At 55.1% G+C, this 12,017-nt stretch overlaps 1 protein-coding gene across 1 annotated transcript in view; it reads right to left on the bottom strand.

The window, feature by feature from the left end:
* TMEM63C (transmembrane protein 63C) overlaps positions 1-5,921 on the bottom strand; it is a 30,335-nt gene extending 24,414 nt beyond the window's left edge. Inside the window, exons 1-4 of the mRNA XM_012656259.1 lie at positions 5,772-5,921; positions 5,180-5,259; positions 4,674-4,755; positions 963-1,000 (exon numbers count right to left, since the gene is read on the bottom strand). Of these exons, the coding sequence (XP_012511713.1) occupies positions 963-1,000; positions 4,674-4,755; positions 5,180-5,259; positions 5,772-5,921 (350 nt within the window). The remainder of the gene's footprint in view (positions 1-962; positions 1,001-4,673; positions 4,756-5,179; positions 5,260-5,771) is intronic.
* Positions 5,922-12,017: the final 6,096 nt, after the last annotated feature.

Here is a 12,017-nt window from a genome sequence, read left to right as displayed (position 1 = left end):
CACCTCCCCGTTATGAAAGCTATGTAGGGAGTCTTGTTAACATTTGTTTCTCCAAAAAATGGGTTCGTGCAGGGGACTCTGGATGACTTGTCCCTGCTTAGTAAATGCATTAAGCCATCTTCCATGACACTGCTGTCAAGGGGTGCCGGACACAGTGCAATGCCCTGCCTTCCCGCCTTCCCAGACAATAGGTTCCCATGGGAGACCCTCCCCGAAAGGAGCCTTTGGGTGGGGGTGGGGGGTTTGAAGGATGGGCAGGGCAGGCAGGTGGGGCATATTCAGGGAGAGCCCAGCAGCATGCAGGGCTCTGACGTGGAGACAGCCATGTGCACAGCTGCATGCACGGACAAGCGTGCATGTGAGTGTGCACATGTGTACACACACGTGGTGGGAACATAGAGTTCTGGTGAGCTGTGCTCGGCTGAAGTGTCTGGCTGGTGGTGGGAACCAGGAGAAAGCGGGTGACGTGGGGTCTGCCTGCCTGCCAAGTGGGGCAAGCAGCAGAGAGAGCCAGAAGGTGGGGTGGGTGAGTGCTGTCCCTCTGCAATCCGGGCCAAGACAGGAAGCCTGTCCTTCTGCCCGATGTTTTTGCTCCCTCTGGACAAACATGATGAATGATGTTCACAGACATCAAGCCCGTGGCACGCAGGGGATTTCTGTTTCCTAGTGTGGCATTCACGGAAGCATCTTTGCAAGCATGTGAGTGATAATTCGGCTATTACAAGTGGTCCTTCCCTGAGGGCTGTGGCAGAGATAACATGGGTGGTGGGCGACGTCCAGTTCCCATTTCACCAGCTGTGACCCAGGAAAGCGTCGTCTGTCTGTGCCAGGCCGAGGTGGTAGGTAGGGAGTCGGGGGTGGGCTTGTCACTGGGCTGGGGGCTAATTCTGCCAGGAGATGCCATGCCCCCATCCCTAACCCCCAGGCAACACTGTCAAAGCTCCCAGAGCTCAGGCACTTACCTCATGGTGAGGCTGTTGATGAACCAGGAACAGAAGCCCTGCGAGAAAAGGAGAGAAATGTGAGAAAGCCCAGGCCCTGGGTAGCCCCGGGGCAGCCTGTGGTCACCGAGGCAGCTGCGACACTGTCGGAAGGGGCCTCCATCCCAGGAAAGAGCCAGAAGGCTTGTTCTGGAGCCAGTGGTGACTGTTGAAGTGGGTGGACATCTCCGCCATCCTGTTACAGAAAAGAGAGCCCAGAAGGTGGGCCTCGGATGGGAGGTGGAGAAGGGACTCCTTCTGGGGCAGACTCTACTGCTTTCCGTCCATCCCTCGTCCCTGGCTGCTTCCTTCTGGGAGATGCCCCTCCCTGGATGCAGGTGGTCCCGTGTGTTGTCCACCAATTGCCTCCAGGGATTGGTGGGCCAATAGGAACAAGACCAAAGTGGGGCCAATTAAAATTCCCTTAAGGGGACTAAGATGGATGTTGGGGGAAGGAGCGTCTCTTCTTCTCTCTCCCCACCCTCCCCCTGAGTTCCTGCACCTTCGTAAACACCACGAAGCCTAGAGTGGCTGGTGCCATCTTTGATGCCATGGGCAGACAGCTTGTCTGAGAAAAAAACCAGTTCAGCAGGAAAAGGACCAGAGAGGGGGATCCTGGCGGTACCGCTGGACCTCCTGGATCTAGCTATGCCTGAAGCAGTCACTTTTCTTAAATTTCCCCAGACTTTAGCCACAAATAACCCTTTTGTCTTAAAACTAGTCTGAGCTGGGTTTCTTCTCTTGCATCTGAGGGTCCTGTCTTGTTGAAGATGCCTTTTTCTTGGGGGTCTTGCTGTCTGGAGTTTCTGGGTGGTGGGGAACGGTGGCTGCGGCCACGGGGAGGTTGGTGGGGGGCTAGAGAGTCAGCTTGGGAAGGGTGTGCATGAGGTGGGCTGGGGCCTGAGGCTCTAAAAGCTGCCCGATCTGGTAGCTGGTTAAGATACCCTGGTGCACGCTTCTTTCTGGGATTCCAGGGGGCTTAGAGAACCCTTGGACAAGGTTGTAGCTCTTGATTGGCCTGATTTGGGTCACGTGTTATTTCTGTGACCCAGGCAGGCCCACTTAAATGACAGTCCCCCAGAACCACATGGACTGGGGGAGAGATATTTCCCAAAAGGAAGCCACGAGGACAGGCAAAAAAGAAACAGAAGGAGTCCCTTGCTCCCTTCTGCAGAAGGCCCACCTTCTAAGTTCCCTTCCCTGTGCCAGGTTGATGGATAGTGGGAATGGCCAACAGGGGGTGTTCCCTGCAGGGGCACCATTTCCCCAGCTATGTCCAGGGGAGCTAAACTAAGTACAGGTGCTCAGGTACGAGTCAGAGCAATGAAGGGAAATAGCATGGCGGTGGCAGCAGCGACCGAGAACATCCCAGGGAAGGGTGACTTGCTAGTTAAGGCCTCTCAGCCCAGCCACCCCTCCCCGCATGGGAAGTCTTTCCCCACTGCCCACCTTGGGCAAACACAGGTGCAAGTTATTAAGGGAACAGGTATGTTTCTTGACGGCCCCTCAAGTTTATGCACAACTGAGGCCACACCTTCCTGGGAATGCGCTGCTGCTCCTTCCCTGACAGTGCACAGGTGTGTACCGGAATATACACAGGACAGATCACCCAGGAAAGGGCAGAAGTCATCAGTAGCAGTGCGGCCCGTGTGCCCATGAAAATTGCACAGACATGGGAGCCTGTGTGGATCCATCCCTCTCTTAGTGTGTGTGCGTGTGCATGCGTGTGCGCACACACACCACACACACACACACACACACACACACACACGCCACACACACACACACACACACACACACTCCCTGCGCGTACGTTGCAGCTATGAAGGCACAAACCATTCGGAGAACTCAGCAGCTGAACAGTAGCATGAGAGGCAGACACCACCTCCCCTCTTCTCCTGCCCTGGGAGCCGGCTCAGTGGATGAGACAGTGACAGCGATCCGGTCCCCTGTCATCCTCATCCCTTCCACGTAGGGGTAACACACCTGCCCAGCTTGCTTGGGGCACTATGGCGAGACCGTTTGCTTTGCCACACTGCCGAGCCCTGGCCAAGGCCCCACCACCCTGGCTGGCCACGTGGGGGCTGCCTCGCTGCACTCTCCCCCCCTTGTCTAATTTAATTTCAACCCTCTTCGGTTTGACCTCCTCACTGCTGCCATAATGATTTATCTTCTTAGGTTTTTAAAAATAAAATGATCTTTCTGTCATTGTAAAAGGGGAAAAAAGCAAATCAAAGTGATGTTTCTAAAGATAAACCCGAGAGCCACCTTGCAAGGCAGGTGTTGCTGTCCTCATTCTACCAATGAAGCCTCCAAGAGATGAAGTCACCTGTCCAAGGCGTCACACTTTGTCCAGGGCAGATCCTGGTAAGTAAAGGACCCAGTCTCTCGAGGGATGACATGGAAGGAATACAATTCTCCTTACTGCATCCAACAAATATGTACCCGATGCTAATTACGGGACAGGCTGGCCTGGATGCTGCGGTGCAGGGGTGACCGAATCCAAGTTCGGTGCCTGCTCTCACTGCTCTTACTGGGGGAGGCAGGCACACCAGACTGATCGTGCAGACGAGGGCTCAGAGGCAGGGTAAGCACGTTAAAGGAATGCATTTTCCTGAGTATATGACAAGAGATCTGGACCCACACGGGGTGGTTAGGCTCCCCAGGGAAGTGGTGCTTACAGTGAAATCTGAACAAAGGGTGGGTGACTTGGAGAAGGGCCACTGGGGAGGGGGAGAGGGAAGAGCCTGGGACAGGTCTGGTGGAAAGGAGGAGGTGGCACCTGGAGGAGCTGAACAGTGGCCAACATGGTAGGACTGGGGGAGCAGGGAGGGGAGAGAGAGGCTGGACAGGAGGACAACGGACGAATTCGTGGGCCACGGCTAGGCATCTGCAGTTCGCTGCAAGGGTATTAGGAAGACACTGAAGGTTTATGCAGAGGAATCTGTGTCCCCATTCATGGGGACCGCTCTGAATGCAGGTGGAAAATGGATGAGGTAGGTCAGTTAGAGCTATTGCGGTCATCCGAGCAGGAGACTGATGGAGGCTGGGCTGGGAGGAGCTGGAGGGACAGAGAAACAAAATGGAGGGGAAAGCAGCACAGCTCGGTAATGGATTGGCCATGCTCAGGGGCCTGGGCGAGAGCGAGGGGGGACTCCAGGAGGACAGTGAGAAGAGTCCGTGTTCAGGGCCATGGGGACGGGGGAGTTGGCAGATACCATGGAATGTTTTGGACATATTGAATTCAAAATGCCTTTACCATGTCCATGTGGAGACAGTCTGAAGGCCATTGGATGACTGGGGATAGAGGCCGGAGAAAGAGTTAGCTGGAGACAGAACGTAGAAGTATCAGTGTAGCGAGAGCAAGTGCAGTTGTGAGCATGGGTGTCAGGAGAGTTGGAGATTGGAGAAGAGAAGAGAAATTACTTTACCAAAATCTCTCTTAGATGTTCTAATCAGTTAACACTTACTGGGCTCCCCAGAGGTAGGTATGGTTAATAGCTCCATCTTTCAGATGGGGAAACTGAGTCTCAGGAGGCTGAGGAGTTTGCCCAAGGTCACACTTCCGGAAGGGGCTGAGTCTGGCTGACTGCAAAGCCTCAGAGTCCCAGCCGTGCCCCTTGCTGGCCACACCACCACTGCCTGCCCAGGCCTGGGACCCCGCCTAGGGCCCAGACCACTTCCAGCACTCACCTTGTCCCTGCGTTCCATCTCCAAAGAGATCTCCGAGGGAGATGTCTTCTCGCTCTGCTCCCCGTAGATCAGCGAGGTCAGGCTGCCAGCCAGGGAAGGTGCCAGAGAGGCAGAGAAGGAAAGAAAAGGCCTCAGACGCCTGCCTTGCTCCCTGTCTGCTCCCTGGGTTGCGGCGTGCCCCAGCTCCTTTGCTGAGCACACAGCTCGGGGACAGACCGCATCACCCCCGGTGCCAGGTGCACGCCACACCTTGGGAGTCCAGCCACGGGATCCAGAAAGTGTGAGAGCAGAGAAAAGACTGCCCTTGTGCCCAGACATGGCCGCCCTCCAAGTCCCTTTCTAACGGAGGGCAGAGCAGGGGCAGGGGATGGTGCTGAGTTGCCACCTGCTAATGAGACGCCTGCTGCAGCGCATGACCCGGCAGAGCCACGTCCTGGTCCTGGTGGGGGGAGGGGCACGTCCTCCCCAAGGGAGTAAGCAGCTCCCCCACCCTGCCCCACCCTCACCTGTCATTGTGTATCAGCAGAGCCAGGCGCCCGTAGTCCCACGCAGCTTTTCGGAGGAAGGAGTAAACCACCAGGATGAGCTACGGGCCAGGGAAAGCCATATGAGGCGGGAGAGTCCACGGGTACCTTCCCCGTGGCCAGCCCCCTGCATTCCCAAGGGGGAGAACCTGTCCCTGAGGTCCCCAGAGAGCCCCCCTAGAAGGTGAGCTCTGTCAGGGCAGGGCCCTTTCTCCTCTGCGTCAGCAGCTTCCCGGCACAGAGTGGGTGCCGAGTGGGTTGAATGAAGGAGATAATGGCATGTTTAAAACTTGGGACAGGCATGTCCCTTGAACAACAGAAAGAGGAAAGAGAAGGGAGGCCCAAGAGTGCCAGCCAGGTGGACCTTTGGACAATGATGCATGGAAGAGAATCCCAGCAATTCTGCCTGTTCTTTTAGCCCCCTGTCCCTGAGGCCCCCACCCGGGCCACCCTGGGCAGGACTGACATTCAGGCAGTTCGCATCACTGTGGCTGGTGCCCATTTGGGGCACTGGGGCCCCCACCGCATCAACTGTGAAAGTCTGACCGTCCACCCCTGCGGTTACAGGACTCACCACCCACAAGATGATGTTGAGGAACAGCACGGTGGGGATACCCCCGAAGGGCTGCCCCTGGAGCACTGTGTTCCGAGACTGGAAGCACTCGTCCACCGTCATGTTCTTTAACTTTCCCACCACGCTCAGGTTGTGCGCTGAGGCAGGCATCCTGGAAGGCTCCCTGGGGAACAGAGGGGTCTCCAGGTCAGGTGCAAAGACTCCCCCACATTTTGTGACACAGAGAAGGCTGCTGGGGGGCTGGGGGGATGGGCACTGCGCACGGGCCGGGCTGGACCCGATGCCAGGCTCGTGACCGTTGGTGAAAGCAGGAGAGTCAGCCCATGAGATGGCAGCAGCCCTGTCCCGTAGGAGAACAGCTGCCTCACACCCAGGGCCGTGATAACAGAATAGCGCAGATCCCCGGCAGAGTTCTTATTTTTGTACCACTTGGTCTCTGTGAAAAGAGGTGTAAAATGCACATCCAAATGGTTCTTCTATTTCTGCTTCGGGAAGCTCTTCTTGTATAGAAATGAACAGAGATGGGTCAGACCCCGGAGTAGAAATGTTCGGGCTGGAAGACAAGAGCGCTGCGCTCACACGCAGACAGGCTCGCTGACGGCATCTCCACACTCGACAGTTCTCGGATCCAGTTCTCGTGGGTAATTTTAAGCAATGGCCGTGGAATTTGAATGAGGAAAGGAGAGAAATGAGACCCAGGATGTGTGAGGAGCGGTGGGACTGCCGAGTGCTGGGGGTGCGAGCTGACAGGCAGGGGGCGGTAGCGGGAAAGCGGGCTGTTTGGCACTGAGATGCTTGAGGGATTGTGGCTGTGGGACTGAGTGGGCACGGAACTGGGAGGCCAGAGTGTCGGAAGGATCGTCTCTGTGGCTATGTGGATACTGACATCAGTGAGAATGAAGACAGGAAAAGTCCTGGGGGAGGGTGAGGCAGGAAGTGGGGCGTGGCCTGGGGGAGTCCTTGATGACTAACAAAGGGGCAGGAGATGTCTAGGCTGGGAGCTCCAGAGGGAGGGAGGAAGAAGGGTCTGAAAGTTGCAAAGAGGAGCAAGAGACATCTCTCCAGCCCCAGGCCGGTGGTGTTGGGGAGAAACAGAAACCACCTCCTGGGAGGAGGTAAGGGAGGCCAGCCTCAGGTTTCAGTTCCCCACGGGAAGGTGAGGAAGGGGAGGAGCTGGGGGTATTTCTGGGCATTCCAGGCTCTTTGACAACACTCACTTGCCAGGTGACCTGGAGCAAGGTACTCCAGGTCTCCATGCCTCACTTGACTCATCTGTAAAATGGGGACGGCAGTGGCCATGAAGAGGAGTGAGCTAAGATTTGTCAATCTTGTACATGATGCCTGGAACACCAGAAGCATCATAAATATTTGTAAAATGAAGAGTGGACGTGGAGCTCCAGGGGCAGAGTGGAAGGGTCTCAGGAGTTGGGGAGGGCTGGGAGATGGGATGGAGAAGGGGACAGGGCTGAGGGACTGAAGTGAAGGAGATGGGAGGTGGCCTGGGAGTCTGGGGCTCTGAGGGCATGATGAGATTAGTCCTGGAAAAGGAGAGGGGACACAGACACTTCTCACCCGCCTAGCCTCTAGATTAGCGTCTAACGGGACCAGGGGTCTCTGGCCTGTGTTTCTAAGTTTCCCTGCTTTCTGCTCCTGGTTTTCTTGTCTCTGCCCCGGGAGGCTGATTAACTCATGCGCTAGCATGTGTAGCCAAATGTAAACTCACAATGGTTTACATTGAGCACAGCGCACTCGAGCAGCGAGCCTTCTGCCAGAGCATCAGAGCAGCGGCAAATGGCATTTCCAGGCCCTCCTGGTGGAAAGAGCGGGCATCTGAGCGATCTCAGCCCGTGCTAAGGAAGCCCATGGTGCAAGGTGCAGGAAAGCCCTGGGAAGATGTTTCCTACCTGGTCAGTTCTCCAGTGAGGATCCAAGTCAGGCCTGGGGACTCCGCTCAGCTACGGGGTTGCTGCGAAGGAAAGATTTAGTGGAGAGATCACAAGACTTGGGGGCCTACAAGCCCCTCTCTGGCAGCATCATCCCTCAGGGCCCCCTCTGTCATCTTTAACTCACATGCATGTCCTTTAACAGACATGTGTTTTACAAATGGTTTCTGGCAGTCTGCTGCTCTTTTTATTTTCTCGATGGTGTCTTTTGAAGCACAAAAGTTTTGAACTTTGACAAAGTGACCTCCAAGCCGAGATGTGAAGGGGGTGCAGGAGTGAGCACCGTGAGACAGGTTCACGTGGGCAGGGGGCAACCGTACTGGCAAAGCCCCAGAGTGGAGACTGAGCACAGCGTTTTGGGGGAGTAAAAATGAACAGTACTGGCTAGAGCGTAGGATGGGACACTGGTTCGTTCATTCATTCATTCTTTCAACAAGAATCCTTGAGTATCTACTCTTGCCAGGCCCCGTAGGGCCCTGGAAGTACAGACGTGAGGTCCCCTTCAGGGAGTTGACAGCCTTTGGGATTTGGGGAGAGTATTGCTGTTGCGAGGCTTGGCCTGGGTGGCTGCTCTGCCCGGGAAGACCCCTAGCTACAGGGTTCCGGCCTCTGTGGTTGGAGTGGGGGATTCCTTCCAGCAGGCTGGTCAGGTACAGGCTTTCAGCTCAGCCTGGTCGCCCAGCCTGCAGGGCAGGTGAGGGAGAAAAAGAGAAGAGATCCTCACCCTCTCCCACCTCACCACCCTCCCCAGCTTTCTCAGGCAACAAGATAGGCAGTACCGAGGGAGGCTGTTGCTTGGAAACCTAAAGCAGCACCGAGCCTTTTCCCTGCATCCCTTCACCATCTCCGGTCTTTACTCCTTTCTGGATGGAGAGGCAGAAAGCCCTGATTTTGGCTCTTTGAAGACCAAAGCATCAGCACTGGAAAGGATGAAGCTTGCAACCCGAGGGTGCTAAAGGAACACCCAGCAGGGACACCAACCTGGCCCGGTGTGGGAGGTATCAGAGAACTCATCTCTCTGGACATCATTTTCACAGCAGAGGAAAAAGAAGCTATTTGGGGGTAATGGGGAGAATTGGGCTCTCTGAAGCCACTGTCTGGACTTAAATCCCAGATCCACCTTTGCTAGCTGTTTGTCACCAGGGACAGTGACATCACCTCTCTGAGCCTCAGTTCCCATACCTGGAAAATAGGGTAAAAACTGTTTTGCCTCACAGGGTAATTGCAAAAGTAAAGTAAGAGAATTCACACAATGTTTGAGAAATATCAGCCAGTGCCATCATCCTCATTGTCACTGGCTTGTTGGTGAGATGGGGATGACAGGCCCGGACTGGAAATCCCTGGGCTCCTTCCTTCCACCTTCTCTGTACTGCGACAAGCAAAAGGAGAGACGTGAGGATGGGAAGGACTTGCCACTATCCCTCAAACTGCAGCGGTAGGTGGCGGTGGCCTCTGTCCTTCCTGGGCCTGAAAAGCAAATGTCAGCCTTGCTTTCGGGGCCAAAGAGGGGCAGTGGGAGATGACGTGAACACTGGCTGGTGAGTCAGGGCTCTCAGGTCCCCGCCTAACTGCACGTCTCACCTGGGGGGAGAACGGCCTTCCTCCCGTCCCATTTCTCCCCCGTCTTGGCTTCCCAAGCCAAACGCTCGAGGCTCGGCAGTTCTAGGCGTGGGAAAGTTCTCCCTGGCGACTGGGCAAAGGCTTCAAAAAGAACTGGCTTTGTCTTTCTGACTCCCCCACCCACTGCTCACTCTCAGGCTTCCAGACCGAGCCTGGTTTCATCTACTGCCGCCCTAACTGGCCAGGCCAGCACCTTGCTCCCCACTTCTCCTTCCAGACGAGCTGGGCATCTCAAGGCCAAGTCTTGTGTGTGGGAAAACCCAAATCTCAGGGCTGACTCCAGAGTTAGGATGATCCAGGAGACCCTAGGGAGGGGCCAATTCTATCCATAGCTAACATTTACTGAGCACTTAGTATGGGCTAATTATTTCCTATTTAAGTACTAGCTCATTCAATACTCAAAAGTACATTGGGGTACTAGGATCACCCTTAGATGACACAGAAAATTAAGGCCCAGGGAGGTTAAACAACGTGCCCAGGTCATGGTGCTGGTAAGTGGTAGAGCTGGCCCTCGAACCCAGGCAGCTCATAACCTTTTGCTTTGCTGCCTCCTGGGGCCCCTGGCCGTGCTGGGCTGGCCGGGCTGGGCAGGGGGCAGAGGAAGGGATGACCTTGCTCAAGCCCTAATCCAGGGACAGAAGCTTCCCTAGACTTTCAGGGCAATGCCATGGACAGCTTGGGGGCTGAGCCAGGATCCAGGCTGGCTCCGGCAGCCCCCAGCCTGTGTTTCCTAGCACTGCCCGGGGCCCTGTCCACCCCACCACCTCCATGAGTTCTCAGGAATCGTCCACGGGGCCTGCATTTTGGTTTGGATGAGACAATCATTGTAGCCACAAGCCATGTCCTAGGAAAAGATACTATGGATGGGGCACCAGCCCCCGCCTCCCCCGACCCTCTCCCCAGAGTGCCCAAAGCCCCTGTCCTGCCCCCTTTGCCTCCTCAGTCTCTTTAACAATTCATCACCTTTTTGATCACAACAGGGAAGATTCTCTCCCACGGTCCTGGACTTAAATAAACAAGCTGGAGTTCCTGGCCAGGGGCACCCCTCCCACCTCCCCTTCTCCTCTAGGACTTCTCACTGCTGGGGGGCCAGGTACTCTTTGGAGGAGGGGAGGAGAGGAAGAGGGTGTCACTGGAATGAAGGGTTCTGGTTCATGTCCTTCCTCATCTGCCGTGTCAGCTGGACATGAAATCTTCCCCGAAGTACCAGTAAGCCCTTCCTTGCTCTAAACTGTCCTCAATTTCTTCACATCTTCACAGCAAAGAATGGTTTGCTCAACTTTACCTATGAATAAACTGAGTCTCTGGCAGACAAAGAGATCTGCCTATGGCTGGGGAAAGTGGTGGATTTGGGATGAGAACTGGAGTTTTTGGCTCCCCATTCAGTGCTCTCAGTGACTCCTCAGCCTGGGAGGTGGGCACCGGAATCACCTGGAAGGGGTTTTGTAGGTCCAGATACTCATGTCCCACCCCACACATTAAGAAGGAAAATCTTCAGTTCACTCTTGTGTGCAGCCAAGACAGAGAACACCAGCTGAAGATGTGCAGGGTTATTTGCGTCTAGACAGGGAGTTCTTGAAGACCCAAAAAGTTTCCTGCCTCTCAGGAGAGAGGACAGAGAGGTTTGAGGATATAGGATGGCAGCTTAGTGCCCACTAAACCATGTCACAGTGGGGCAGCTCTTGGGACTGTCCTTATATTCTCCCATGCGACCTCCCCTCCCCCTCCCAGCTGGTCCTGAGTCTGCAGAGAATTGGCTGAAGATCTGTGGGGACCACCTCTTCACTGGGGTCTCCAGGCTCTGGCATTTCTCCAATTACCCCAGAAGTCTCTGTCCTGTCCCCCAACTTTGTCTCAGAGCTGCTTGCCCCACCCCTGCAGAGCTTGGGCCACTTCCCCCTGGGCTCAGCTGGAGACTTGGTCCCATGAACATTTACAGCCCCTGGGCCCAGCTCATATCCTACCCCCTAGAGTCATCTTTCAGATGACCAGCCCTGTCTATACCTGTTCTCACCCTCTTTACACAGCTGGCCTCGCAGCCACTGCCTGGGACTAGCCTCTCATTTTCCCATGAACATAAGCAGCCAGTTCCCCTGAAAAGCTACAGGCTCTTTCATGGCCAGGGCCATGTCTTCTTCTTATACTTTCCATGGTTCTTCCACAAAGACCATCATGTAGTGGGCCTTGACGAAAGACAGATGGTCCTTTACCCAGAGCCACACTTGGGTGTAGGAAAGAATAAGATGTGGGTGATTTGCATACATTTGCATAGTGTGCAGTGGGGACTTGAGTGCTGAATTTGTGCCTCCACACAGCACATCATCGGCTACCAAGTCTCCCTCCCAAGCGACAGCATGGAGTGGAGGGAACACGCCATTGTGGGTCGTGAGACTGGGTGTGAATCTGGCTCTATTATTTATTCGCTGCTACTTAACCTCTTGCTGTTCAGTCTTCTCTCCTACAAAATGAATATCATTCTGTCTGTGCTGCCCACACCAGGGTGGCTACGAGGGTTAGTTAAAAGAGATAGTGCATGAAGACATTTTTTGTAAACTGTGAGTGCCACAAATGTTAATTGTTGTCTCTGCCATCCTCTGCCTAGGTTAGGGTCAGCCTTCCCTCAGAAGCCCCCCAGTTCCTCCCCAGTTACCCCTGAAGCCTCAGTACGGGGTGAGTGAGCTGG

Source organism: Propithecus coquereli, unplaced genomic scaffold, assembly GCF_000956105.1.
Source record: "Propithecus coquereli isolate 6110/MARCELLA unplaced genomic scaffold, Pcoq_1.0 Scaffold5, whole genome shotgun sequence".
Classification (NCBI taxonomy): Eukaryota; Metazoa; Chordata; class Mammalia; order Primates; family Indriidae; genus Propithecus; species Propithecus coquereli.
This window is presented reverse-complemented; position numbering and strand designations above follow the sequence as displayed.